We start from the raw sequence: 26,509 nt of genomic DNA, 5'->3' as shown, positions 1-26,509 counted from the left end.
GTGACCCTTGTCTCCTCACACGGATACATGCATCGTGACCTGACTTCTTCCTTGGCCTGTGATACACGCTTTAGCATGCTCTCCTTGCACTGGGTAGCTTTGAAAATGACAGCCCTTGTACTGCTGTTCTTCTTGGTCCTCTCTGGCCTTGCCTCCCCTCAATACCCACGATGCATATTTATGAAGTGTACACAATGTACAAAACAGTCTGATAAGAGACTTCTAGAAATGGTCTTCAACAGATCCCAAGTCAAATCACCTCACCTCAAATGATGTCTTGCCTTTCCCTGGGTCTGCATTTATTCTAAACCTGTCTTCTGTTCTTTTCATATGGGGTCAAGAGTGGAAACAACTCCACAAGGGGGAACCTGCAGAAACCTATGTCTCTCCTCCCAAAGGACATAGCTCCCATGATAACACATGCTACCCGCATCACCACAAACATGTGAGTAATATGTTGCATTATGTTACATATTAATATATGCTAAAACATACACATACACATTTTTTAAAAATAAAAGAGAAAACTAGGGAACAATTTGCATTAAAAATACATGAGTTTTCCCAGAAGTGGAATTGCTGGGTCATAAGGCAGTTCCATGGGAATGTATCTGAAGAAACCCAAAACACTGATTGAAAAGAATATATGTGCTCATATGTTCACTTCAGCGTTATTTACAATAGCCAACATTTGGAAGCAGCCCAAGTGCCTATCAGTAGATGAGTGGATAAAAAAAGCTGTGGTACATTTACACAATGGAACACTACTCAGCTGTAAAAGAGAAGGAAACCTTACCTTTTGTGACAGCAAAAGGATGAACCTGGAGAGCACTACGCTAAGTGAAATAAGCCAGTCAGAGAAAGACAAATACCATATGATCTCACTTATGTGTGGAATCTAATGAACAAAATAAAGTAATGAACAAAATAGAAACAGACTCATAAATACAGAGGCTGGCAGCTGTCAGAGGGGAGAGAGTTGGGGGCTGGGTGATAAAGATGAAGGGATTAAGTAAAAAAAAACAAAAACAAAAAACAAAAACAAAAAAAACACCTCACAGACACAGACAACAGTGATTACCAGAGGGGAAGTAGGGTAGGGGAGGTAGAAGAGGATAAAAAGGGGGAATACATGCTGACGGAAGGACACTTGACTTGAGGATGGTGAACACACAATGCAATATACAGATGATGTGTTACAGAACTGTAACCTGAAACCTATATAATTTTATTAACCAAGGTCACCCGAATAAATTCAATTAAAAAATTGAAGTAAAAAATACATGAGTTTTAGAAAGTTAAATAGGAATAGTAAACATACTCACAAACCTTGTACTACAACATCAGGTTTGACTGAAGTGGAAAATCTTCTATTTAAGGGGTCAATTTCACCAGCAGCAAGGAATCCCTAGGAAAAAAGGAGCATCAACACTGTGAAATACTGATTAACTAAAATTTCACATAAATTTGAAAGTGAAATATTTTGGGGCTCAAAATATCAGTATTTATTCCTTTAGATATTTCAAGTCAATTGCTTATTTTTCTCTGAAACATAAATCATTTAGATAACCACCAATAAATGTATTACATTTTTGGCATCTAGCTCTCCAGGCCTAGTCAAATATGCCACCATCTTGTGTGAGTAAAAAGAACAATGGTAACTAATACTTCCAGAGCATCTGACTTTAAATCCATGAAGATGCCAAAGACATTCAGAGCCACACTGGTCAGAGAGCCCCCGTGTCTTTCCGGTTTCCCACCTGTGAGGCTCCTAAGCCCCCTACCTCTGCCAACAGCGAGCTGAGGATGTACAAGGACTGACCCCACAGATGGGGCATCTTCCCCAGAGGAACTCTGTCTACCGTGTGAGGATTCTTATACTCTTCGTCTACCTGGCAAAGAGAGAAAATCCTAAAGTCAGAATGTCAGAGGATAAAAAGGCCAATGTTACCGATGTTGGGGAGCACACTGACGATTTACAAAGTGCTACTCATTCACTCCTCTAGGCCAATTCTGTGTGAGAGCTGGAACTGGGAGGCTGAGGAGGCTAAACCCTTACCTGGGCAGTGAGGGTGGGGGTCACACATAAAAGCAGCAGAGGTGGAATTTAAATCTAGGCCTGGTTCCAGGCTGGTGCTCTGCCCATGAGCACACTGATGGCAAAAGGCAGACAGACAGGTCCTGGAAGCCTGGCCTGCCTTCCCTGAGCACAGCTGTAGGCAACAAGCAGTTGCACAGCTCATGCTTACATTATAGGTACAGTGATATAAAACATCAGCCTTCCCATGGCAGTGCCAAGTCAGACTTCTATCTTGCTATCTCCAGGGGCTCATAAACCCAGTGTGCTTACACAAGAAAATTACCAGAAGGTGGCACTATTGATTGAGGAAAAAAACAATTGTTCTATTAGATCATGAATTTTCCACCAGAGACTCAAAGAGCTGAATTAATTGGGGGCTTTTGACTCATTAAAATAAGCTCCAGTTCTCGCTCAGACGGACAGTGCTGGCCATGCATTGTAGAAGTTAGTCTACAACTTCCTCTGTTATAAACACCATGCTGACCTTTGGGTTTTTAGTCATTACAACATTGGTTGAAGGTATAATGTCAGTGACCACATTTTTCTCAGAAAAAACATCAGGCAATTAAATGAAAGGAAATGGGAAACACTTATCCTTCTCCAAAGGGGAAAATCACACCAGGAGGAGAGTCATTCCCTCTTTGTGGATTGTTAATAAACTTAGTAAAATTTAAAAAATTTGCTATAGTAGTAAACATTAAGAAACCCTTAAGCTTGTAACCTAACAGGATTAAACATCACCAGTGATCAAATAATCAAATAGGATAACAGTGTGGAAGGAGAGTCTCCAAAATGTCCGAGTGATTACCTTTGGGTAGTAAGATTAGAGACAGATATTTACTTCTTTTGACAGAGTCCTGGATGTTCCACAATGTGCACAATTACTTTTAGAGATTGTATGTTAAAGCTATTGAAATGTAAGTAGTGTTCAGAAAGACTGCAAAGATCTAGAATGAGATCTAGAAATGAGAACATAAGGCAGACAAGGTGTCTGGATCACAAGACAGCCTGGCTCTGCCCTCCTGCCACCCACAGGCCGATCCTGCCTCCCTGTGGCAGCATCCCTCTCCCCCTTCTCCACCCGTCCTTCTGATGTGTTGCGGGTCCTCCACCACACCAGGCCTTTGCCACCTCCACTACTGTGTCTGCCCTCCATCCTCTAACTCCTCTAATTCCCAGTGGCCTGCAAGCTTGCAGAGGTAGAGCTGGCACTGTAACCCTTCTGTGCCACTGGACCTAGCCCGGTGCCTGGCCTAGAGCAGCTGCTTGATACACATCTGCTGGGCACACCTGGATTAGTCTCAAGCTGTCCAATGGAGGGCCCCATGGACAGTGGTGCCTTTTGCACAAGCACGTCTGGCTGAGGAAATGACTGAGGCTGAAATCCAGGCTGGATGCTGCATTGGCCTGGGGCTGCAGCCACTCCAAGGATGAGGTACTTTTTCTAACTTGTACAAAGTGGCATATGGGTCTGGGTGGCCCCCTATGTGCAGTGGTTTTTGCATGTCATTGATGTGATGGGTTAACCTTCCCAGCTGTCCTCTGGAAGCAGCCAACACAAAATGTGGTCAACATAAAATAGTGTTCAAAATCAGTGCCTTGCTTATGTGTAAAATGCACTGGATAAAGGGTGTTGTCATGCCAAGTAGAAACCCAAAGGTCATAGTGGAGTTTAGAAGAGAGAAAGTTGCAGAGCAACTTTTTACAATGTGTAGACAGCACTGTTCATCAGAAAGAAAAGTATAGCTTATAACAGCCAGCATTTACTGCAGTCAAGAAAATGTGCCTTTTAGCAGAACACAGATGGATGGTTATTTTCTATCACAAAACAGGTAAATACCCCTGAGGTCACTGATTTCCCTTTGTTCTGCTTCCAGGTTCCAAAGGATGTCCCATTACTAATTTTGTTCTGCCAAATGTCTCAGTACTGAAAAGGGGGCACCCTGAAAATGTAGTTGTTGGAAGATAACTACCCAGACCCCACCATCAGCCCCTCCCAGCAACACATGTGTCACTCATAGTAAAATGAATACATTAGCAGGACATCTAGGTAGTGGACACTTAGAGAGAAAAGAGCCCCTGTAGGCTTCATGGCCTGATCTGTACAGTGAGGGACCCTCTCCCACCTGGAAATGTACCACCCATTAGGAGGCAGTGCAGGAGGCCCCGCCCCTGGGGTCTGGTTCCAGGGAGAGCTCAGTGGTGTCTGAGCCCTAACAGGTTCCACAGCCTCTCTGGGCAGAGGCACACAATTTTAGAGGCCCCACCATTGCCCTGACCATGTGCTTGTGGGCCTAATTCAAACACAGAACCCCTAACCCAAGCTGTGGCATGACAGCTTCTGCTGGGTTATGATCTCCTGCAGGCCCTCTCCGTGATGGAGAAGACGCTTCTCTCTGTTCCTCCTGCAAATGCAATAATGAAGCTTTGAAGCGATAGGAACATCTGAAGGACAAATAGCCTTGAATTAAGAATTCTTTTCTTCTAAATACGAGACATGTAGAGGGAAATATTTCCACCAAGATATATCGTTCCATCATGGCCCAATTTAGGAAACTGGATGGAACAAAACCAGCTGTAGGCATCTTTGAACTGGCAAATTTCTCTCCCTGATAAAGAATGTCTTGATTACTTGAGCTCTAGTTCTGGAATAGCTTGACTCAAAGGAAGAGATTCTCAAGCATCTCTACTCTTCTGTGGATACGTGTGAGAGCATGGTGCCCAACAGTGTTCTGTGCATTTTAGGGCTCATTTGTCCTTGGGCTCTGGTGAGGGACAGGTCATCTCTGAAGGTCCTCAACTGACGCCTCACTTAGGCACCCCTTCCCAAGCATGGCTCCAAACCTGTAACTCCTGTGACACCTAGGAACACTACCAAAGGCTTTATAAACCACTTCTCCTGCAGAAAAAGTGTTAGGTGTGGAAGGGGGATGGAAAGTAAGAAAAGACCAAACACCAACTTGCTTTCTTCTGGACAAGCAGTGCCTGCTTACCTTGTTAGGTGGGATGGCGTAGAGCTCTGGCACCAGGTGGATCCCATTCTTGCCCCTGATTAATATTCCCTCCAGGGCCTCTCGGTATTCTTGGACCTGGAAAATCGCCCCATCACCCACAGTATGAAAGAGGGGTCCAAACTGCTACAATGGCAGTGCAACACAGAAAAACAGCTCTCTTGGCAACAAACAGATTAGAAGTAGGACACAGCCAAGAAACTGCACAAATACCTTCAGCTCCAGGAATGCAGGAGCAACTGGGAATCTTGTTGACAGCAAGTGTTAGGAGAAGCTAAACACAACTGCTCTTTTCTGTGTTGTCTTTAACTCATGAGTTAAATATTTCACTCTTAACTTCTCACACATTTAAATTTTGTTTCACCGGCTAGATGACAAGCTTCTTATAGAGTGGAGGCCAGATCTTAAGTGGTGCATCCCATTTCCACCTATGGACAGTTCTCCACTAAAAGGCCCTCATTCAAATATTATTGATCAAGAAACATTTACTGAATGAATCTGATGTGAGGAAAAACTTATATGTACTATGATGCATGTACCCCTGTTTTTAGGATATGCTACTCAATATAATGAAAGCTGTTGATGTACATATTTCCATTAAATTAAAAAGGTACTTGTGTCCTTTATATTAATTCCTGTAATCCCCTCTCCTCACTGTCCCTTCCCCACTCCCCCCTGGCTATTGTTAGATTGTTCTTAACTTCAATGTCTCTGGTTATGATAAAAAGCTAAGTACTAAAAGCGAAAAGAAGAAAGGGGAAAAAAGCTGTTACCCAGTCACCCAGCTATTTAACACATTTCATCTTTGGAAAGCCCAAACACTTCCCAGATCTCATTTTCTTTTCTTTAGAAGTTAATGACAGCAAAGCCTGACCAGGGGTGTGTTATTTTGTTAAATGTCATTGGGCAGCAAGAGACGAAAGGGTAGTAAATTCTGTGAGACCTAGAAAATAAGGTACTAAGTACAGTGTTTTTTGTCTCCTTAGTTTTTTGTTTGTTTGTTTGTTTTTGATAATTGTCGACCTTGTTCACAATTGAAATTCCAACTCAATCCTTTTGAAATCTTTCAGTTTTGGGGTAAAAAGACTCAAGATAATCACTACACCATAAGAGTAAGAATGAACAAATGGGGACACAGTAACATTTCAAGCTTGCTGCAGCACTCCCCGCACCAGCGTTCCTGAGCAGAGGCAGCTTTCGAAAACTAAAATAAATCCTAGATTGCTCTTCCCCCCCAGAACATGTGATTCAAACAGGCTAAAAAAAGTGGCACATATGAGCAAGTTAAAAAAGTGGCAAAAGTTTGAGTTCGTCAGTCATTTACATGAGCTTTACAAGACAGGTCTGTTCTGCTCACCAAAGTATGCATGGCAGCAAATGCTGGCGGACCCTGTCCTGAACAACTGAATGCTGCATTAACAAATAATTACTGGGCACTTACTATGTACTAGGCACAGGGCGTATGTTAGCAAACTGGATGGAGGCCACCTCTGCCAGGGTCCTTTGACAGATAAGTTGGAGATTAAATACCGTTACACGTACCATGCTGTTATAAGAGCCATGAGAATATAAAAGGGGCATGTGACCTAACTTCTAGGGTCAGAGAAAGCTTTCTGAAAGAAGAGGCACTTACAATGAATCAAGTGGAGGAGGGAGGGGCAGTCAGGCATTTGAGAAGAGGGAGAGACAGCATGATCTGTTGAAGGGATTAAAAGGGTTTAGATATGCTTGGATCACAGAACTTAAGAAAGGAAGTAAGTAATAAGAAATTGAGCTACAGTGGGGAGAAGGAGGGTCAGATCTTGTAGGACTCTACAAAACATGGGAAGACCTTGTATTTCATCCCAAAAGCAAACAGGAAGCCATTCAATGCTTTTAAGCAAGGCAGTAGATAATCTAATTTGCCTTTTAATAAGATCATCTTGGCAAGGTGTGGAGAAACAGCAGGGAGAGAGGCTGGAAGAAGGGAGGCCAGTTACAGTAAATAAGACATTAGCTGATAAACTACAGCTCAATACAGCAAAACCATCAGCTGACCTGAAAAGAACAGGAGCAGCAACAAAACCTGTCTGTGTTGGACTGTTTGGTGCTCCCTAATGAACAGGCCTCCTACTACTCAAGCCTTTGTGTAGTCCCCTCCCCTTGACTGTGGGATGGCCCTTTAAACAGCAGAATGCAACAGAAGTGACACTTTGCCAGATCCAGATCTAAGCCTTGAGAAAGGTTGGTGGCTTTTGCTTTTGCTTTCTAGTGGAAGATGACCACCATGTAAAAAGCCTAGCTCACCCAGAGACCATAATGCTGTGAGAAGTGAAAGCTAGCCACATGGACAACCGAAGTCCAGGCCAATAGCCCAGCCGAGCTCTCGGTCAACAGGCAGCATCAAGTTGTCAGCTGTTTAAGTAAGGACATCGCAGAAGTAGATGCTCCAGCCCCACTGAACAATCCCAGCTGACACCAGGTGAAGCAGGGACAACCTGTCCCTGCTGAGTCCTGCACAAATTGCAGAATCTCAAGCAAATAAATAAAATAGTTATTGTTTTAATTCACTAAGTTTTGGGCAAGTTTGTTAAGTGGCAACGCTGGTGTGGCTCAGTGGACGGAGTGCTGGCCTGTGAACCAAAGGGTCCCTGGTTCAATTCCCAGTCAGGACCCATGCCTGGGCTGTGGGCCAGGTCCCCAGGAGGGGGCCATGCGAGAGGCAACCACACATTGTTGTTTCTCTCCTTCACTTTCTCCCTCTCTTCCCCCTCTCTAAAAATAAATTAATAAAATCTTTTAAAAAATTCTTGCATAACCTTATGTTCTAATAATAATCAGCACACCAGTGGAATGAAAATGCTGATTATCAACACAAAACCCAGCATGTCTCACCTGAACGGCATCACCATTGAAGACCCCATCTATTATAAAATATGTCCAGAACACGGGCCATTCACATTCAATGTTTTCAAAGAGCTTGAGTTCAGCAGGGTCATAATGCAATCGGTTTGGGTCCTGGAATCAAATAGGTAAACCTTCTAAAAGGTGATGTCAGATTACATACACAATATCATTGTGCCTCTCTGGGTTTCCCTGGCGTATTTGTTTCAATGCAGCTTTGAGGTTGGTATAATTAGAATTCTGCTATAATGGGGAGATGCTATTTTTGGCAGTTTTCCATGGTAAAATTTCATAAAAGTAAATCAGAAATGTCCACAAGACTCCTTGGTAGCTTATTATATTAAGCTTCCTATATTTCCAACAACTAAATAGCAATTTGTCTCTCACAGTGCTTGGTGGACTGTTTTATTCATATCATTATACGAATATCAGTCACTATGGCAAATAAACCCAAGGAGGCAGCCAGGGTTAGTATTTTAAAAACTGTGCGAGCCACACAACTATTTGTCCTTGTCTACAAGCTGGTTTTTAAACCACCAGCTTGCTGTCCTCCTGATGATCTTATTATTCTATTGCCTAACTCCAGGCTTTTTGACTCTAAAATTAAGACTTCCCTTTCCAATATTCTAACATGTAATTATAATCAATAGAGGGAGAACACCACAGTGGCAACTTAGATATGAAGGAGTTTAGGAATCATAAGAAACATTTAAATACAACCTCTCTTGGAGTTTTATAGCCATCTCGAAGGAAGCGACAGCATCCATAACGCCCCTAAGAAGATAAAGAAAAATAAGTACATTTGAGGAAATTAGAAGAATTTCTTTGCCTTTTCATTTTAATTCCAGCGAACAGTCCACCCCCTTTCTCATGAATCTTTTAGTAATAAAATGTCTACCAAATGTTCTTTGCTATCAGTACAAAAAGTTATTTTTAAGTCTTAAGCAAAGTAAATTCAGGTTTGATGGGTGCTTGGAAGGAAATGCCAAGACATTACATAAGACTATGAGAGGTATGAGAGTAATTACTGAGAGTTCAGTGAATGACCAGCCTTTCATCCTGATTTGTTATATTATACAAAAATGCAAAGGGACCCTCATTGCTTGGAGAAGCTGCCATTCAGATACTTGGATTGGACTGCTTCTACTTGAGAGACTTTTTGCCATTAGGCTTTGGGTACACAGGAGCCCTGCCATCTGCAAGCTTGACAGGGAGGCAGGTGGGGCTTCCTGTGGCTTAGGGCTGTCATTGCTGGTTTTCCTGCTGCAGGCTCCAGTGTTCCTTCCTCTTCAGCTTCCTGAGTGTCAGGAAAGTATGGCAGTGCCTTCCTAACCCCTGGATGGCAGCTTTGAGTGACCATTTCCCAGTTTCTTGAGTGTGTTTGGGCTGCTCTAGTGAGGGCTGTGGAGGCAAGCACACCCCTAGTGGCCAGCCCCGGACTGCTGTGGGAGTCCCAGGGAGGCCCAGCCTAGAATCTGCTCCCCTTTGAACACCTCATTCCCTGTATGAACTCTCTGCCTGCTTCAACTATCTAAAGAGGTTCCTTTTTCTCCACTGAACCCTGACTAAGACAGCCAACTTCTTTTGGGGATGTGATTGGAGACCCTTAAACCTCCTGTTTCCAAGGGCTAAAAGCATTTTTCCTGGAACTAAGTAAGATCATAAATATGTGGATTTTGGCTTAGAACACTTACATTCTTGGATAATTTCACAGATAACTTCAGTTAGCTGGAATGTTTAATACCATTCTCACTTTGGTGTAATGTGTCATACTTACCTAGTTACTCAGAGCAGGGGCTTTTTTTTTAAATCTCAATTTAATTTTGGGATTACCAAGTCCCCTGATGTTGTATGTAAAATTTGAGGATATTGGAACATGTGTGTATTTTTCTGGAAGGGATGCTATAGCTTTCAATACATTTTCAAAAGAGCCTTTCTGTGATCTTTAAATGGTTAAGCAGCTCATACCACAGGAGTGGTATGAATTGGGGTTCAAAGATGGCAGCTTGAGTTTAAGCTCACTACTTAGGATGAGAAGCAAGCACTTGATCACTCAGAGACTTAGTTTTTCACCTGTACACTCAGCTTTAGATATCTCACTCTATGAGCCCACTTAGACAAACCAAGCCATTGACCTCATAGAGAACTGAGGCCTGGGAGTGCTGCTCCAAATCATAGTGTGGAAGTGGCACTTAAGTCAGGTCAGAACAGCACCAGAGTGACCAACCCTTACCTGGAGCTTGGAAATAATTTCATTTTTGGTCACATTCACAAGATTCATATCTTCCACTGCAAAGGCCGGGAAAGAAATAATAGAAAGAAGTCCAGCGTCAATCTCTTTAGACGTCGATGCTCTTGGCAGCATGGAGAACAGAATAGACTGAATGAAAAACAGAGGTGGCTTTAACCTCGGAAGCAGTAGTAGTTACATATGATGTCTAGACATCATGACCTCAGTCCCCAAGGAACATTCAACTAATTAAAGCTATGTCCTACCAACATGACCCCTGATGGGCAACCTTGCCCACCCAGCCAATGATTCCTGTTCCTTAGGGAAGAATAAGCAGTCAGGGAGAGCACAGTACTGCCCGGAGTCCGAGCTGAGAACTGCTTGTCTCCCTTCCTTCTGTGACTTCTGTTGACTCCACTGGGCCTCAGGACACAAAAGGGAGGAACTAAGGGCTACCTGTGTCAACAGGCTAGGATGTCCTGTCTGTGAAGACAGAGATAGAGAAGAACACACATACAGGGCCAGTACAGAGAAATGTCTGGTTTCTATGGAATGTGACCAATCGGACAGGGTGACTGAGAAACCACTTAAAGAAAAAGTCAAATCCAGAAGATCACAAGAACACTCAGGCAAAATGGTAAACAATAGAATTAGTTTAGTCCTAGAGAGAATGGGTTACTTAGTGATACTATAATATGGCCTCAATTATAGGTGGTTAGATTAGGCACTGTAAACTAAAGAAAGTTCAGATTATAAGGAAAAGCTTGGTAATGGGGAGGTAATCCTGAGATTTAACATGTACAGACATGGTGCTAGACCCCTGCAAACATAAGCTTATTAAATCTTCCATATGAGGAAGGAATTCAGGTAGTATATCCAATTCACACATGTACTTCATGCCTAAAGGCATACAGCTAGTATGCAACAGATCTAGGATTCCCAACCAGGCCCAGCTGGCCACAAAGCTCACAGAATTTCCACTAGACTGTATATCTATCAAGACACACACCAGCTTGACTCTATTAAACTATAACTCAAGAAATTGCAGATTCTCCACTAAGGACTATTTAATGGGGGAAAATGGAGTGAGCTGGAGAGCGGGATAAAAATGGGGAGAGTCCTTCAGATTCAGAATAAAAATTCACTTTCTATAACCAACTGACCCCTCACCCCAAGCCTAGTTCTTTAGTCACTCTTCCGTAGGCTCTCTCTGCCTGGAAACATATACTCCCACTGGAAGCTCTCTGCTTACAAGTTGTTATGTATCTGTCCCCCACAGCCCTAGCATACAGTGGGCCCTCACTAAATAAGAGTTTGCTGATTGGCCAGTAGTTGGTGACCTACTGTCTGCTTAATGAAGTTCCCTAATCTGCATCAAAATCACTCCTTTCTCTGATCTGGACTTCATGGGGGTTCTACTAATTTGCCATTTTTCCCATCTCATCTCTCCACCATCACCCATTGTGCCCATCTCCACTCCCCTCCCCAAGTGAACTAGTGCTTGCTAGTCATTCAATTTGGGGGCATCATAAAGTAAACCTGAGGGAAAACCACCTATGTGCTCAATACAAATAAAACAGATTTTGCCTTCCACAAAATAAGGTGCTTTGATTGCTGACTCAATATATAACACTGGTGTACCTCATGTTTGCACGGTAATTTCTGGCTTACAAAGTACTCTGACAAATTTAGTTGACTTACTCTTATCCTTAGGACCACATTGTGCAGCAGGAGAGGAAGGGCCCAATATGCCGAGTGCATGGATGAGGAACTAAAGCTCAAAGAAGCCAAGTTGGAAACCTGGAGCCCAGGTCTTCCCTCCATGAGTCTCCTTCCCAGCTCTCTGCAATGTGAGAGGCTGAGCTGTTACCTGGCAGTGTTCAACCTCATCGGGCAGGACATGGATCACTGACTTGCGTCCTCCGTGGGCTCCAAAAAGATCCAGTTCATCAATTGCCTCAAGTGCTGCCTACAAACACAGGTCTGAATTACTTTTTCTTTCTAGTGAACATGCACCCCCACGTCTGATACTCTGTTCTCATTAAGCAATCTAGGATACAGGTTTTCCCAACGGTGATGAAATGCATCTTGAAAATCCAGCTAAAGAGTCCTATGGTCATTTTCTATCCTTATTTTCACTAGATCAGAGCTTTCCTGAATGTTGCAGTTTGTTGCAGGGTCAAGCAAGAGAAAATACAGAAACATTTCACAAAATGAAGTCATTCTACCAGAAATGAAATACGAATGAGTTTATAATGTTGTTGGTATGTGTGGGAGGCATTAAATTAAAATCCAGCTTTTCCTTCACCTACTTTAGACGAGATCGGACACGTTCAGGGTGGTATGGCCATAGACTCTTTCACCTATTTTAGAAGTTAACTCCTAACATTAACATATCTGGCACCCAAGAAAGTTAATTGTTTTGATATTAAGTATATTTGCTATCAGTTGACATTAACAGAATATAATTTTAATAAAAAATTATTTTTCTATTGTACTTTACATTCAATATTATTTTGTATTAGTTTCAGGTATACAGCATGATGGTTAGATAATCAGATACATTACAAATTGTTCCCGCTGATATTTCCAGCACCCACCTGGCAGCACACATAGTCATTACAATGTTATTGACTATATTCCCTCTGCTGTACTTTACATCCCCATGACTGTTTTCGGATTACCAATCTGTACTTCTAAATCCCTTCACTTTTTTTCACCCAGTCCTCCAACCGCCCTCCCTCTGGCAGCCATCTGTCTTTTCTCTTAATAGAGCATATTGATTGTTGCTTTAACAATTGTCGCTCTGGAGTCTTTACTCTGTCCAAAAGTACACGTTGATATTCAGGAGTAAGGGAGAGAGGCATGCTAAATGTCTAGGGCAAGAGATGTAAACTAGTGACCTGCAGACTGAATCTGCCCCACAGGTGTGTTTTGCTTGGCCTCAAGAAGTTTTTTAAATGATTTTAAATTGGAATGTCTTTAGAGAATGTTCCCAGTATCCCCAATACCCCGCAATATTTTTCCTTCTGGCCGACCTCACTTGCCTAACCCTATGAACTTTTGAACTTGTGAGCCCTGCCCTACAAAGTAGTCATGTTTTTCAGCCCTCTTTATGACCCAGAAAAAAAGACTGGATGTCTCCATCCAGCTTCCTAGACAACAGCAAGAGCTCAGACCCGTGGGTGATAACAATGGATAATGAGGAGGGAGTGAACTTATTTTTCAGGCACATGCAGATTTCACTGTATGAAACCTACATGCTTCACCTATAATTTCAGTTGGCTGGGGTACATGTGCCACTTGAATTTCATACTTGCTGTTGACTTTTGAAAAATATACTAATCAGATTAATTTCAAACTTCTCTTGAGAACCAAATCAAAGCAGTAAAAACGCACAGAAGGAAGAACAAACAGGATGAGCCGTCACCTTGGCCATTCCTACAGAGCTTGCATTCAATTCTGGAATGCCCTGATTAGTCTTATCGCCACGTTCCCACATTCCATAATCCTGCAGGAGAAAAAGGTAGTAATCAGAGCAGGAGAAAGGGGAATATGAGAAGTGCTATGGAAAAACGATTCCTTTATGTTACAGCAGGCATAATGGAACATGCACATTTTTTTTCTCAAAGACAACCAAACTCATGGCTTTACAGACTCAGGCTGTGTTCTTCTTGACTTTAGTTCATTCGACCTTTGTGTAGAATTTTGGAAGTAAATACTCAGGTGGAACCAAAAATGCATGCGAAAGTGCTCTCAATTTTCTTATTCTTAAAAATTATTAATTTGTAAGAAACTCTTAGTTAGTAGAGAACAAAATGTTTTATCTTAAATCAAATAAAATGCCGCCCTTCTCTTTAGCTAATTCCTTTGAATTTACATTAAATTATAAGATGGAATAAAGAAACTTTAACAAGTGGGTTATAAATAGTTGAAGCCAACCAAACCATTTAAAATAATTTAATATCTTTTTCTAGCATTACCTCTTGGGGGAAAAAATGCTCAGCGAGTAACAGGAGCCCAAGTCAATACTAAGGCACAGAATACTGGTATTTTAAACTGATTAATATGAGTTGGCTAAGAACACTCTGTCCACCTAGATGAATTGATACATGCATATCTAACTTTTATAATTCATATTTTCTCTTAAGAAACCCAAGCACTGGGTACTGTTTTGAAATAATGCTATGTGCACTATTGAAAGATTATAACCCAACAAAAATAGGACCAATGCCAAAATTTCAGTATTTATTACTTGGTCTCCGAAGATGAACATTTTCAAATTATGAAAATTTCGACTTAGGCACACTAGAGCGGTTTTAGACTCTGCTTTGTAGCCGAGACCCAGGGCTCCTTCCTTCAGTATTTCTCATACCTGAGCCTTTCAACGTTCCATCTCATCTTCACTGCAACTCAAAAACTGCTTTCATTAGCTCCCTTCCTGTTTAAGAGTCTAAAGCGACAAAGTGTTTATCCCACCCTAGTGGATCCTGTTCAAATCTCTCTCTGGATGGCCATACCTCCATTATTTGGCCTCCACCCCCTGCACGCCTACAAACTGACTTTATTTTCTACAATTCTCCAACACTCAACTTTTACCCTAAGTCTGCTTCTTCACTCTGTACCCCCTTTCCCCAACCATCCCCCTACATTCACATACTCAGAGCCTGTTCCTGACTCACCCCAAATACCCGTTTCTTTCCCTTCTGCTTATCTAAACCTACTTATCCTCTGAGGTCCAACTAAAGCCCCACCTTTTCCACAAGTTTCTTAAGTTTCTTTAGACCAGGGTTTGTCACCCTCAACACTACTGACGTTGGGGCTGAGTCATTGTTTGTGGTGGGGGCTGTCCTGTGTACTATAGGATGTTCAACAGGGTTCCTGGCTTCCACCCTCTAGATGTGAGTAGCACCCTCTCCAGTATGACAACCAAAAATGTTTCCAGACATTGCCCAGTGTCTGCTGACAGGGGAACACTGCCCCTGGTTAAAAATCACCACTTTAGACCTGGGGACAGCAAACTACAGCCCTTGGATGAAAATCTAGTTGGCCACCTATTTTTGTAAATAAAGTCTATTTGAGACACAGCCATGCTCACATGTTTATGTGTTGTCTATGGCTGCTTTCCTGCTACAATGGGAGAGTTGAGTCGCAGCAAAAGAGACCATAGGGACCACAAGGCTGAAAATATTTACTCTCTGGTCCTTTATGGAAAAAGTTTGCTGAGCCTTGCTTTAGACCATACTTGCTTTTTCAAACCAAACTCTATCCTCTCCTTATCACCCTTATGGTCAACCCTGGAGGAGCTGGGGTTTATGCACATTTGTACCCGCACACACCTAGCCTGGGGCACACATCTGGCTCAGGCCCCACCACTTATGGGCAGTCTGGGATGAACCCCACAGCACTGCAGCGCCCACCAAGGTGCTGATGCTGCTGCCCTTAATCCTATTCCGGCCAGCCTATGTACATACCACAGGACATTTGGGGGTCTTATTTAAAATAAGAATAATGGATTTAAACAGAGCATATGGTGCATTCCAAAACCACGAACTCTAATTGCGTCCCAAGACAAAAATGTGCACTTTGTGTGTGGAGGTGACATAATCTTATAGCTCTAGTCATGCTAACCTTCTGGTCAGCCCCAAATAGCCTGGCCCTCAGAGAACTGTATAATCTTTTTCTTTTTGACAACTGAAAAAACTACTGGGGTTTATACTTACAGCAACTTTATATGCAGCTTCTATGTAAAAAACAAGATTCTGTATGAAAGCCACCTCATCAAGGGTGAAAATAATACGTAAACCTAGTAAAGAAAAACAAACAATGAAATTATGAAGTTATGCCATGAAGAGAGCTGTCAATTACAGATACCACACTAATAAATTGATCCTTTTATTTGAACTGTGATTTTTCTGATTAGAGCATCAAAAATTAAGTCTGAAGTAAACTGTAACACTTAATGTCTAATCTCAGAAAGAGGAAGGATGGGAAGGAAGGAAGGAGAGAATGGCTCCACTTTTGTGTGTATGCCTATAAGCAGAAAGGCTCAAAAGAGAAGGTGTGGGGCCCACTGCATTCCTTGAATGATATCTAACTAATGGAAGGAAGCAAATAGATGTGGTCAAAATTGGTATCGTGACATTAGTTATAACAAAAAAAGTAAAAGGAATAAAGGAATAGTTAAGTTAATTGTAGTATATCCATTGATAAAGTCCTGGAGAAGAAAATTTTTAGAGGGGCCATGACACTGTCTGCAGATATTTAACTGTTGAAGGTAGATCTGATCTATGTTGCTCCAGTAACTAGGTGACAGTGATAGAAAGGAAGTTTTGGGATCACCAGAGAGATGCTAATAGAGCTGGCTCACCAGCTCTCATCTTGCAAGTGCTCAGGAGGCTGACTGTTGGCCCATCACAGAGTCAGTGCTTATAATATTATAAAGAAGGGTGCTCTTTCTTTACAGAAATAGCTTATTTTGAATATTTATTTTGCCCCTCCCTGCCCACTTCTGGATTGTCATTCCCTGTACAAGGGGTTCAAATGGCCCTGGCTCACCCGAGGCAGTCATCTGGGCCAGGAACAGGAGGTAGAGGGAGGTGGCATCCACCTGGAGGTGGCCCCACTGGTCGTCACCCACCACGGTGCTGCAGGTGGCAGTGTTGTACTTGGCGTGCAGGCTGTCCTTGGTACTCTGAGTGTGCTTGAACTTCTCTACTTTATCCACCTGAGGAAGAAGGCAAGCTGGCTCTTCATAGCTAAGGGATTTGTGGCTGGCAGAGGCCACACACAAGGTCAGTCTGCTGGATGCAGACCTCTTATCTGCTAGCTCCGGGAGCACCCCGAACTGTCTGCAGATCCTAGCATGATGTTTGTATACACAATGTACTCCATGAGTTGTTTTATTTACCCTCACTGAAAACGTCAGTAAATAGTAATGTCAACTTTTAGAAACTCAAGCATTTCAACTCAAAAGAAATCCTTTTTTATAAACTCAGCAGAATAAACATAGCTTTCTAGGAGTAGCTTTTAAACACACTGTTTTCTGTCCCATTTTTTTTAAGAAGGCATGTTCTCCTTTTATACAAGTAATTATTCAAAAGAGGTTATGAGACATAGTGTCCTTTACGTCTGTGGTTCCTAGTGTAATGAAAGTATTGAAGATAATTTTAAAAGGATAAAGTAAACAAAATATTTTCAATGCCTCTTCATCTTGAAAGGAAAGTTCAAAATGCTTTAAGAATATTAGTTGTGAAAACGACAAAATGCCCACTCAGATGACCTGCAAACACGTTTGTCGTTTTCCACCTACCTGTCTCATCATACACTGGAGAAGACCCCGCATGAGTTTCACCACGTTCTGTAGAAATAAAGTGGGATCAGTAAAAAGGCCAGCCTCCCTGCTCCATGAAAACCTAACCACATGGCCAGTAAGCCAGTGCTGCCTGCAGACTTCCCTGAGAAGGCAGATCCCAAGCGTATACAAGTATTCTGATTGTTTAGTTATTTCCACCTCCCCACTCCATCACAAAGAAAGAAAATCTTCATGAAGTGACTTATCTCAAATAAAGGGGTTGGACCAGATGGTACTTCTGGGCTCTGGAATCCAGTAATTATTCATTGATATTTTAGCAAGACAATTGTAGAAGCCTAGTACCGTGGAGGTTTATGGCATAATTCTTAGTAATTTAGTTTTGTTATGCAAGGGTGAATTAAGTCCACCGTGCCTGTCTGAAGTAATGCTGATTTGTGCCAAAATAATCATTTGTGACACCATTACCAGACTATTGAGTAAAGTTCTTACAAAATGCAAGTAGCTGCCAAGGTTTCTTAATAATATGTATTGTAACCAATTATTATAATTCTTATTATCATGATAAATAGCAATAATAAACATGATAATCACATAATTTTCCAGGCATTGTACAAAACACTCTACCTGATTCTCTCTAATTCTTGTAACAACCTTATGAAGTGGGTATTATTGTTACCTCACTTCACAGATGAGGAACCAGAGGCTGAGAGAGATGAAGTAACACTGCTGAAGTCTCCCAGCTGGCAGCAGATAGAGCAAGGGCAGAGCCCAGGCCATCTGACTCCAGAGTTTGAGCCCTTAGTCAATACATTATGTGGCCTCTCACTTCCTTCACCACTCAGGCTTGTTGAAAGACTGGTCATTATATGTCCTATTAACAACGGTATAAAACTACTTCACAAGTGGCTGGAAAATAGGCTAGATCAAAGTAGCCTGGCTGAAAGTAGCTCCTACCCAGGCCATGAGCATCTCCTGTCTTACAGAATGTACATGGTTTGCAGAGGAGAATGTAGTGAAGGGCCACGAAAGTTGATCACCAGAGAAAAGTATGGAGAGGATCATCTTTCAGATACTTCTGCCTCTAAAGTCCTAGGATTCTAGAATATAATCTTACTTTATGTTGTATATTCTTTTGAGACAGAAAATGTTACCTCATAAATATAAGGTATAATTAACATTGTTATAATTAACATTTCCTACAATGTATAGCATAAACATTTGTCAGTTTTACTTCCCCTCAAATAAAGAAAAGTTATTTTTCCATTATGAAAAAGCTGAATGGTTCCCAACTGCAGGGGACATTACCATCTCCTGGCAGCAGGTGAGCATCTGCAAATATGGGGGTGGAGACATTTTTATTGTCATCATGATGGGAGTGGGGCTACTGGCATTTAGTAAGGACCAAGGACCCTAAGTGTCCTGCAATGCATGGGCCGTCTCACACAATGAATAACTGTATTGCCTGTGCCCCAAAAGAAACAACATCCCTGTTGAGGATCACTAGAAGATCCCATGTTAATTTTCATAATCAAAGGAGATGTCTCCTTTAGTTATTAACCACACTCAACAAACCAAACAAGGTGGCCTGTTTGCACCCTGTTCTCAATTATGGAGCAGCAAATTGAGTCAACTCTAACTTGGATTGGAAATCGCTTATAGAGGAGAGGTAGGGATATGTGTGCACGAGTGTGTGTGTGTGTGTGTGTGTGTGTGTGTATAGAAGGGCATGGCTTTACTTTGATTTTGTCTCAAACAACAATAGGCCCTGGCTGGTGTAGCTCAGTGGATTGAGTGCTGGCCTGTGAACCAAAGGGTCTTCAGTTCGACTCCCTGTCAGGGTACATGCCTGGGTTGTGGGCCAGGTCCCCAGTAGGGGGCGCACAAGAGACAGCCACACATTGATGTTTCTCTCCCTTTCTTTCTCCCTCTCTTCCCCTCTCTTAGAAAGGAAGAAAGAAAGAAAGAGGGAAGGAGGAAGGAAGGAAGGGAGGGAGGGAGGAAGAAAGAAAGAAATCCCAAAGGCTATCATGCCAAGAGGACTATACTTTTATGTGTCATTGCTCCCTACTTAATGCTATCACTCAAAACATTCTGAAAATACCTCCTGTGCCCAGGGACATATTATTTTCTTATGTACTTGATGATGGTAAATCTAGCCTTTGGTGAGTATCTTGGTTTCTGATTTTGGAAAAAAATTAAAGGACTTCATTGTGCTATATGGTAACATAGGCACAAAAATTGGACACCAATGTAGTTCAAAATTAGAGGGTGAGTATAAATTAATAAGACTGCTTTGAAATGGCTCAAACTAGAAAGGCATTTTAAAGGGAAATTCCAACCATGTTTTAAACAGTAGTAATACTGTTTGGATAAGTATCCTTTTGACATGACTACTCTGAAAGGAGTATACACTCTGGAATGTGTAGTTCTGGTGTATTGACTTTTAAAAACAATCATATTAGTTTATATAACTTCATATATAAGTATAGATAAAACTGATGGAACATGTGTGAGAGAAATGTAGCCAGTTAGAAATCTGAATGCTGTATTTTCCTATTTGGTGTGATTTTTTTTTTAAAGGAAAAATCTCAAAAGGAAATATAAATGAGAGGTTGAGACCACTTAAGTGCCTCCCAAAAATATTCTCTAGCAGAAATGGATCCAACGCCTGCACCAAACTGTTCTGCACACAGTGCTGCTTCCTTGTACGCTTCTCATTTTAAGGAAAAGGTGCTGAGCAGCCAAGACATGCCTGCTAGTCAGCATTACCTGCTCCAACTCGTAGGCCTTGGCCTTGTCTTCGTCACGGTCGGCATTCTTGCGGTAGGCCATGCCCAGGCCCCACACAGCCAGGATGCTGTAGATGTTATCCCGCACCCAGGCATCCTTCTGCTCATGACTGGCAGACAGCAGCCCTGTGACAGGATTCTATTACAGAAGAGACACAAAATGACTCAGCAACACTCTTCACCCAGCTCCTGAGCAATGAATGCTTGCCCTCAGGTGGTAGAATGAGGGTCAGGATGAGAAGTGAAGAGACTGGAGTTCCAGTCCTTGCCCTGCCACCATTAGTGCAATCTTGGGAGAGAAGTGACATCACTAAGAAAATCTCTAAGGAACATTCTCACTTTGAAGTTCTTGTTTTTTTGCTTTCAGACCAGATCACACTATTCGAAATGACAGAAGAAAGAGCAAACAGAAAAAGTCTGCAAGACTTTTACAAATATGCACACTGTGGGCTTTAGGTCTTTTTTTTTTTGCCTCCATGATTCCACACCAATTGGTAAAGCAATGAACTTGGGAGTAGGGCCCCACTCCATCACTCTATCTCTTTTTTTTTTTTTCCCCAGGGCAGCTGCCTACTTTATTTGGGCCTCAGCTGCCTGATTTGTAATCCAGACACTCTATGTGCCTAAAAAGGAGGTGCTGAGCAAGACAAATTGGGAGTCCTGTCCTATTTAGCTATGATATTATAGGCATTTATTTACTTAAATCCTCACCTAAAGATATGTTTTTATTAATTTTAGAGAGAGACAAGGTAAGGTAGAGACAGAGAAACATCAATTGGCTGCCTCCCATATGTGCTCCAACTGGGGATCAAACCCATAACCTAGGTATGTGCCCTCACTGGGAATTGAACCTGTGACATTCTGGTTCATGGAACAACGCTCCAATTAACTCAGCCACCCAGCCAGGCTGGCATCAGTGGTATTTAAAAGGCCAGATGAGTCACTAAAAAGGCAGACCTTCACACACACAAAGTATGCACAATGTTTATCATAGTATTATTCATAATAACCCCAAAGAAAAAACAACCCACATGTCCATCAATTGATGGATAAACAAAATGTGGTCTATATAAACAATGAAGTATTATTCAACAACGAAAAGGAATGAAGTACTGACACACCCTACAATATGGATGAACCTTGAAGACATGATGCTATGTGAAAGAAGCCAGTCATAAAGGACCACATTTGTTACGATTTCATTTATATGAAATGTCCAAAATAGGCAAATCCATAGAGAGAGTGATTGTCTAGGGCTGGAGGTGGGGGTAGAGTGGGAGGAAATGGGAGCAAGCGATGGTTAGCAGGTTTTTTTCTCTTTCTCTGGGTGATAAAATGTTCTAAGTTGATTGTAGTGAATATATTAAAACTATTACATTGTACACTTAAAATAGATGAATTATATAGCAAGTAAATTATATCTCGATAAAGCTATTATTCTTTAAAAAGTCAGCCCTAATGAACTCTGTACATAGAAATGAAATAAAGTAGGAAAAGAGTCATAAAGCCTGTTACCTTTTCCTGAAAATATGCAAAAATATGTATCTAATAAAATACATTATAACAATCAGAGCCTTGTCAGCTTAAAAAAAGGGCACCAAACTATTTACAAGAGGCTCATGAAAAAAGTCTATTGGGTACTTCAAAGTGATATTGCCAAGGTTATTAGGTAGAGAAACATTGGCAGAATTTCAAATGGTCCCAGCTAAGGAATTAAATATTCGACTCTCTCCTCTAATCTATGCCCTCTTCAAAAACATCTAAAACTCAACAGATAACTACCCTCAGGGGGCAATGGCATTCAGTGTATCGACATAGTTCTACAGCCAACAACTATAAATCAATGATTTTAAAGTCAAGCAGAATTGAAGTCTAGGGATGGCTGAGTGAAGGTATAAGTCTTATACAAATAGTGGACTTATGGAGTTCTTTAAAACAATCACTATGCACCAACAATGTATAACACAAGCATCTTTATCTGTTCTGATGCCAGATGACTAACCCCAGGACAAGAAATCATCAGGACATCCAGGGAAAGGACTCAGTCCCTTCCTGGTGTACCCATGAACTGTGAGTCCACTGAGACAAACAGCCTTCCGATGACACAGCAGTGACCGCTTACACATAGCGCCAAGTGTGGTTTGGATTATGAAATGTCACTGTCCTGTTAATGGAAAGTTACCTCTTTTACTCTTTAGTTTGGCCTTAACTGTTGAAGTGGATTAGTTCATCTCCACCCAGAGCTAGACTGTCTTGAGTCGTTTGCTCTACTCCAGAGAAGCCATCTGGTATTTTGGCAATCCCCACATTCAAAAGTGCATATGCAAGCCATTTTATTTTTTTAAAAGATTTTACTTATTTTTAAAGAGAAGGGAAGGGAGAGGGACAGAGATGAAGAGAAACATCTTTGTGTGAGAGAAACATCGATTAGTTGCCTCTCGCATGTGCCCCAACCTGGGACCGAACTCACAACCCAGGCATGTGCCCTGACCAGGAATCGAACTGGTGACCCTCGTGATCCACTTTGTGGATGATGCCCAACTGAACCACACCAGTCAGGGCCATTTTAAATTGGGGTGCTACTGCACTCAGCTTAAGGAATATTTACTGTCACAAAGTGAGTGTTTTTGTCTCCCAAAAATCATATGTTGAAATCTAATTCCTATTGTGGTGGTATTAGGAGGTGATGCCTTTGGGAGGTGATTAGGTCAAGAAGGCAGAGCACTCATGAATGGGGTTGGTGCGCTTGTAAGAAAAGGCCAGAGGGCCCACTTGCTCTCCTTCTGCCACGTGAGAATGCTACAAGAAGTCAGCTGTCTACCACCCAGAAGAGGGTTCTCACCCAAAAATGACTGTGCTGGCACCCTGATCTCAGACTTCCCAGCCTCCAGAACTGTGAGAAATAAATTTCTGTTCTTTAAGCCACCTAGTCTGTGGTATTTTGTTAGGGCAGCCCGAGCTGAATAGGCCTTGCTTCTCTCTGTAAGTCTATAAAAAATAACGTATTGTGTCAGAAGATATGGGAAGTTCCATTTTTATGTGATTCATACAAATTGAAATTATTATGTACTGGGACATACTTTGCAATCTCTGGTTTGGCACAATCTTAAGTATCGTTTCCATGCTTTAAGCTTCCTAAGGGCAAAGCCTACCTTTTTGGTTCACCACTATAACTCAAGGTCCTGGCTTAGTTGTTAAATAAGTGAACAAATATATAATAAAGGTTATAGTTTTACTGATTTATAGTCTGAAATATCTACATTTGTATATATTACCTATCTATATTTGTATTATGCATAGCTACTACAAGTAATATTCTCTTTAAGAATGCCTGTTCTATTATTCTGCACATTCTTCTGTTCAATCTTTCTTCAGGAAATCCTGAAGAAGCAAAGCAGGCATGCACAGCATGAACCTTGGCAATGGTTCAAACAGGGGTAAAGTCTCATTTTTGCTTTAAAAGTTAAAAAGTGAATAAAACAGGGAGCTGCTTCAAATACAGGAAATGACTTATTTCTAGACTAAGAGAAGAGATGGGTGAAATAGTGAATAGTAACCTCACAGGACAGAGGTGAGGTTTGAGAAGGCAGACGATAGGGCAGTGGACTTGACGGGGTAGGGATACAGTGATAGAGGGTGACCAGAGAAGATAGGATTCATGACTACCTAGGGTGGTGTGTTTGTGTAGTTAATAAAAAATATTCAGCATTATTATTGAAAAATTATCCTTGAAACATTTTTAAAAAGCTAAAGTCCTCATCACACCAGCGCAAGAAACAGCATGTACACAATCTTCTTGGCTGGTGGCAATATAAAAGTTATTCTCAGAGCAAGCAGGAGATGGGGCAGATTTTAACAACAGGAGAGGACAAAGATACTGACATGGTGATATCTATTACTCCTTAGAGGGTATGTACATATAAAGGAAGGTGCATATATGGGCTGCAAAGTGGATGCTGAGCCAATATGAAAACAGTAGGATGCTTTTGGACTTGAACAATAGGTCAAAACAAACTAGACAGAATTCAACAAGAATTTATTTATTGGGCTCACCTGTTTAGTAAATGTCTGCTGGACTAACTTTATTAGCCATTACTACCACACTTTTGAGTTGACTCAGCTCTTTACACACACACACACTTCTGCCCCCAGGGCTCTAACAAACCTTTGAACAGAATCTCTTCTCTCTTTTCCAAATCAGCGCCCCCCTCCCATCCCAGCAGCTACCCTGTGACCCAGCCACATCTTGTCCCAATACTTAGGCACAAGACATTTCAACTGTACAACACTGACTGCAAGTTTTAAAAACATACCAACGGCGTGTGAGTGGATGCCAAAAGCCAATGCTGTGTTAATGGAATTAGTTTTCAGAACAAGGGAAATGAGAGTTTCACTGAACTGCTAGTCTGGCAGAGTGCATCTGACATACTTTGTCACTGACAAGCACCATGTTTTAAAAGGGACATTCACTACTTGCAATGCACCCAGAGGGTGATCAAGTCTATGAAGAGGCTAAAAGCCACGTCTGTCTCATGGGAATAGGGGAAGAAGATGGGTATTTAGATCTACAGAGCAGTTTACTAATTTACTATTTATTACTCTTTTTATCCTGCAATAATCTTTTGATGCCCCCAAGGCACCTTACCTAATCTTTAGTTCAGGGGTCTTATACACCTCAACCCCCCTCTTTCTGTCTCTGAATCTTTCTTGCATGTGGCGTCTCTGACCTCCTCATGCATGTAGGGTTCCCATATGCAAGAGCTTAAATTTTATTTTCTCTTGCCAATCTGCCTCCTGTTGATTTGAGTCAAATCAAGTCAAATCAGCCAAAAAGAACCAGAACAGGGAAAGGGGGATTTTTCCACCTTCCTCACAAGGGATTCTTCTCAAGCATTATTCAGATGTCACTTGTCTGCTCAAAACTCTCTCATGGCTTCCCTTCCCACTCAGAATAAAAGCCAAATTCCTTCACCCTCAAAGATAAGTGAGTAAATAAACCTCTAAATGTTCCTTGGTTCTAGTCTGTAAACCCATTTTGGACTAGGACTGTTTTTTTTTACTCAATTTCTTTGATGGTTATAGGTCAGGGGTGTCAAACTCATTTTCACCGGGGGCCACATCAGCCTCGCAGTTGCCTTCAAAGGGGCCGAACGTAATTTTAGGACTGTATAAATGTAACTACTCCTTAACAGTTAAGTGAGAGCTTGGAGCTGCCATCACGTAGAAACAAGGTGCTGGGCAGGATAAAACGAAGTGGAGGGCCGGATTTGGGCTGCGGGCCTTGTGTTTGCCACCTGTATTATAGGTCTAATTAGGATTTGATTTTTTCTTGAGTTAATGTTGGTAACATTTATCTAGAAAACTGACCATTTACATTTTCAAACTGACTGCCAAAAATTATTCATAGTATTTTTCCATTTTTTCCTATACTGTTTATTTGTCCCTCCTCTCCCACTGTCTGGCCAGTTTACCTATTGATTAGTCTTTTCTAAAAAGAGCTTTTGATTTTGTCAATATTTGTTTTATATTATGTTATTTATTACTATCTTATCATTCCTTCTATTTTCTTGGGTGCACTCTGTTGTCCTTTCTCAATCTTGAGTTCATTAACATTTTAATCTTCTTTTCTAATATATACATTACAGGATATAAATTTCTCTTCAAATCCCACTTTAGCTTTATTCCATAAATTTGTGTTTGGAATGCTTTTGTTATTCAGTTCTAGATATTTGATAATTTCCATTATAATTTCTTCATGGATCCATGACACATGTATATATCCATGACATGTATATCCATGACCTAGTTACATATATTTAGAAGTGGGCTTAAGTTACATTCCACACATTCTGGAGGGAGGGGACTATAGCAATTGTTTGTTATTGCTAATTTTCTTGCATTTTGGCAAAAAACGTTACGTGCATAAAGTTGATTTTTCAGTATTTTTGATACTTTATACCTTAATTTGTCATCAATTTTTTAAAAATATACTTCACAAGGTTGAAAAATTACTATTTTCTATTGGTAGAGCACAGTTCTATGTATGTACACTTGATGAAGTTTGTTCCTGATGGTGCTCAAATTTTCTGTGTTCTACTTATTTCTCTGCTTGACCTATTAGTATCTGAGTGAGGATAGTTTAAAAAATCCCACTATAGTCCTGGCTGGTGTGGCTCAGTGGATTGAGCACCAGCCTACAAA

General features: G+C 41.4%; 1 protein-coding gene across 6 annotated transcripts in view; it reads right to left on the bottom strand.

Annotated features, from left to right (window-relative positions):
* The window catches only part of PHKA2 (phosphorylase kinase regulatory subunit alpha 2), a 64,120-nt gene that overhangs the window by 32,754 nt on the left and 4,857 nt on the right, over positions 1–26,509 (bottom strand). For 4 of the 6 annotated variants that reach the window (XM_024569791.3, XM_024569792.3, XM_024569793.3 and 1 more), the window contains exons 3-14: positions 20,289–20,447; positions 17,517–17,564; positions 16,763–16,931; positions 15,928–16,010; positions 13,635–13,715; positions 12,075–12,173; positions 10,208–10,354; positions 8,695–8,748; positions 7,966–8,088; positions 5,074–5,169; positions 1,785–1,892; positions 1,330–1,408 (exon numbers count right to left, since the gene is read on the bottom strand). In XM_024569791.3, coding sequence (XP_024425559.2) covers positions 1,330–1,408; positions 1,785–1,892; positions 5,074–5,169; positions 7,966–8,088; positions 8,695–8,748; positions 10,208–10,354; positions 12,075–12,173; positions 13,635–13,715; positions 15,928–16,010; positions 16,763–16,931; positions 17,517–17,564; positions 20,289–20,447 — 1,246 coding nt within the window. The remainder of the gene's footprint in view (positions 1–1,329; positions 1,409–1,784; positions 1,893–5,073; positions 5,170–7,965; positions 8,089–8,694; positions 8,749–10,207; positions 10,355–12,074; positions 12,174–13,634; positions 13,716–15,927; positions 16,011–16,762; positions 16,932–17,516; positions 17,565–20,288; positions 20,448–26,509) is intronic. The other 2 variants (XM_024569794.3, XM_045203289.2) reach the window with 2 other exon arrangements.

Source organism: Desmodus rotundus, chromosome X (assembly GCF_022682495.2).
Source record: "Desmodus rotundus isolate HL8 chromosome X, HLdesRot8A.1, whole genome shotgun sequence".
Taxonomy (NCBI): domain Eukaryota; kingdom Metazoa; phylum Chordata; class Mammalia; order Chiroptera; family Phyllostomidae; genus Desmodus; species Desmodus rotundus.
Note: the sequence above shows the minus strand (reverse complement) of the source record. Positions and strands in the feature narration are given on the sequence as shown.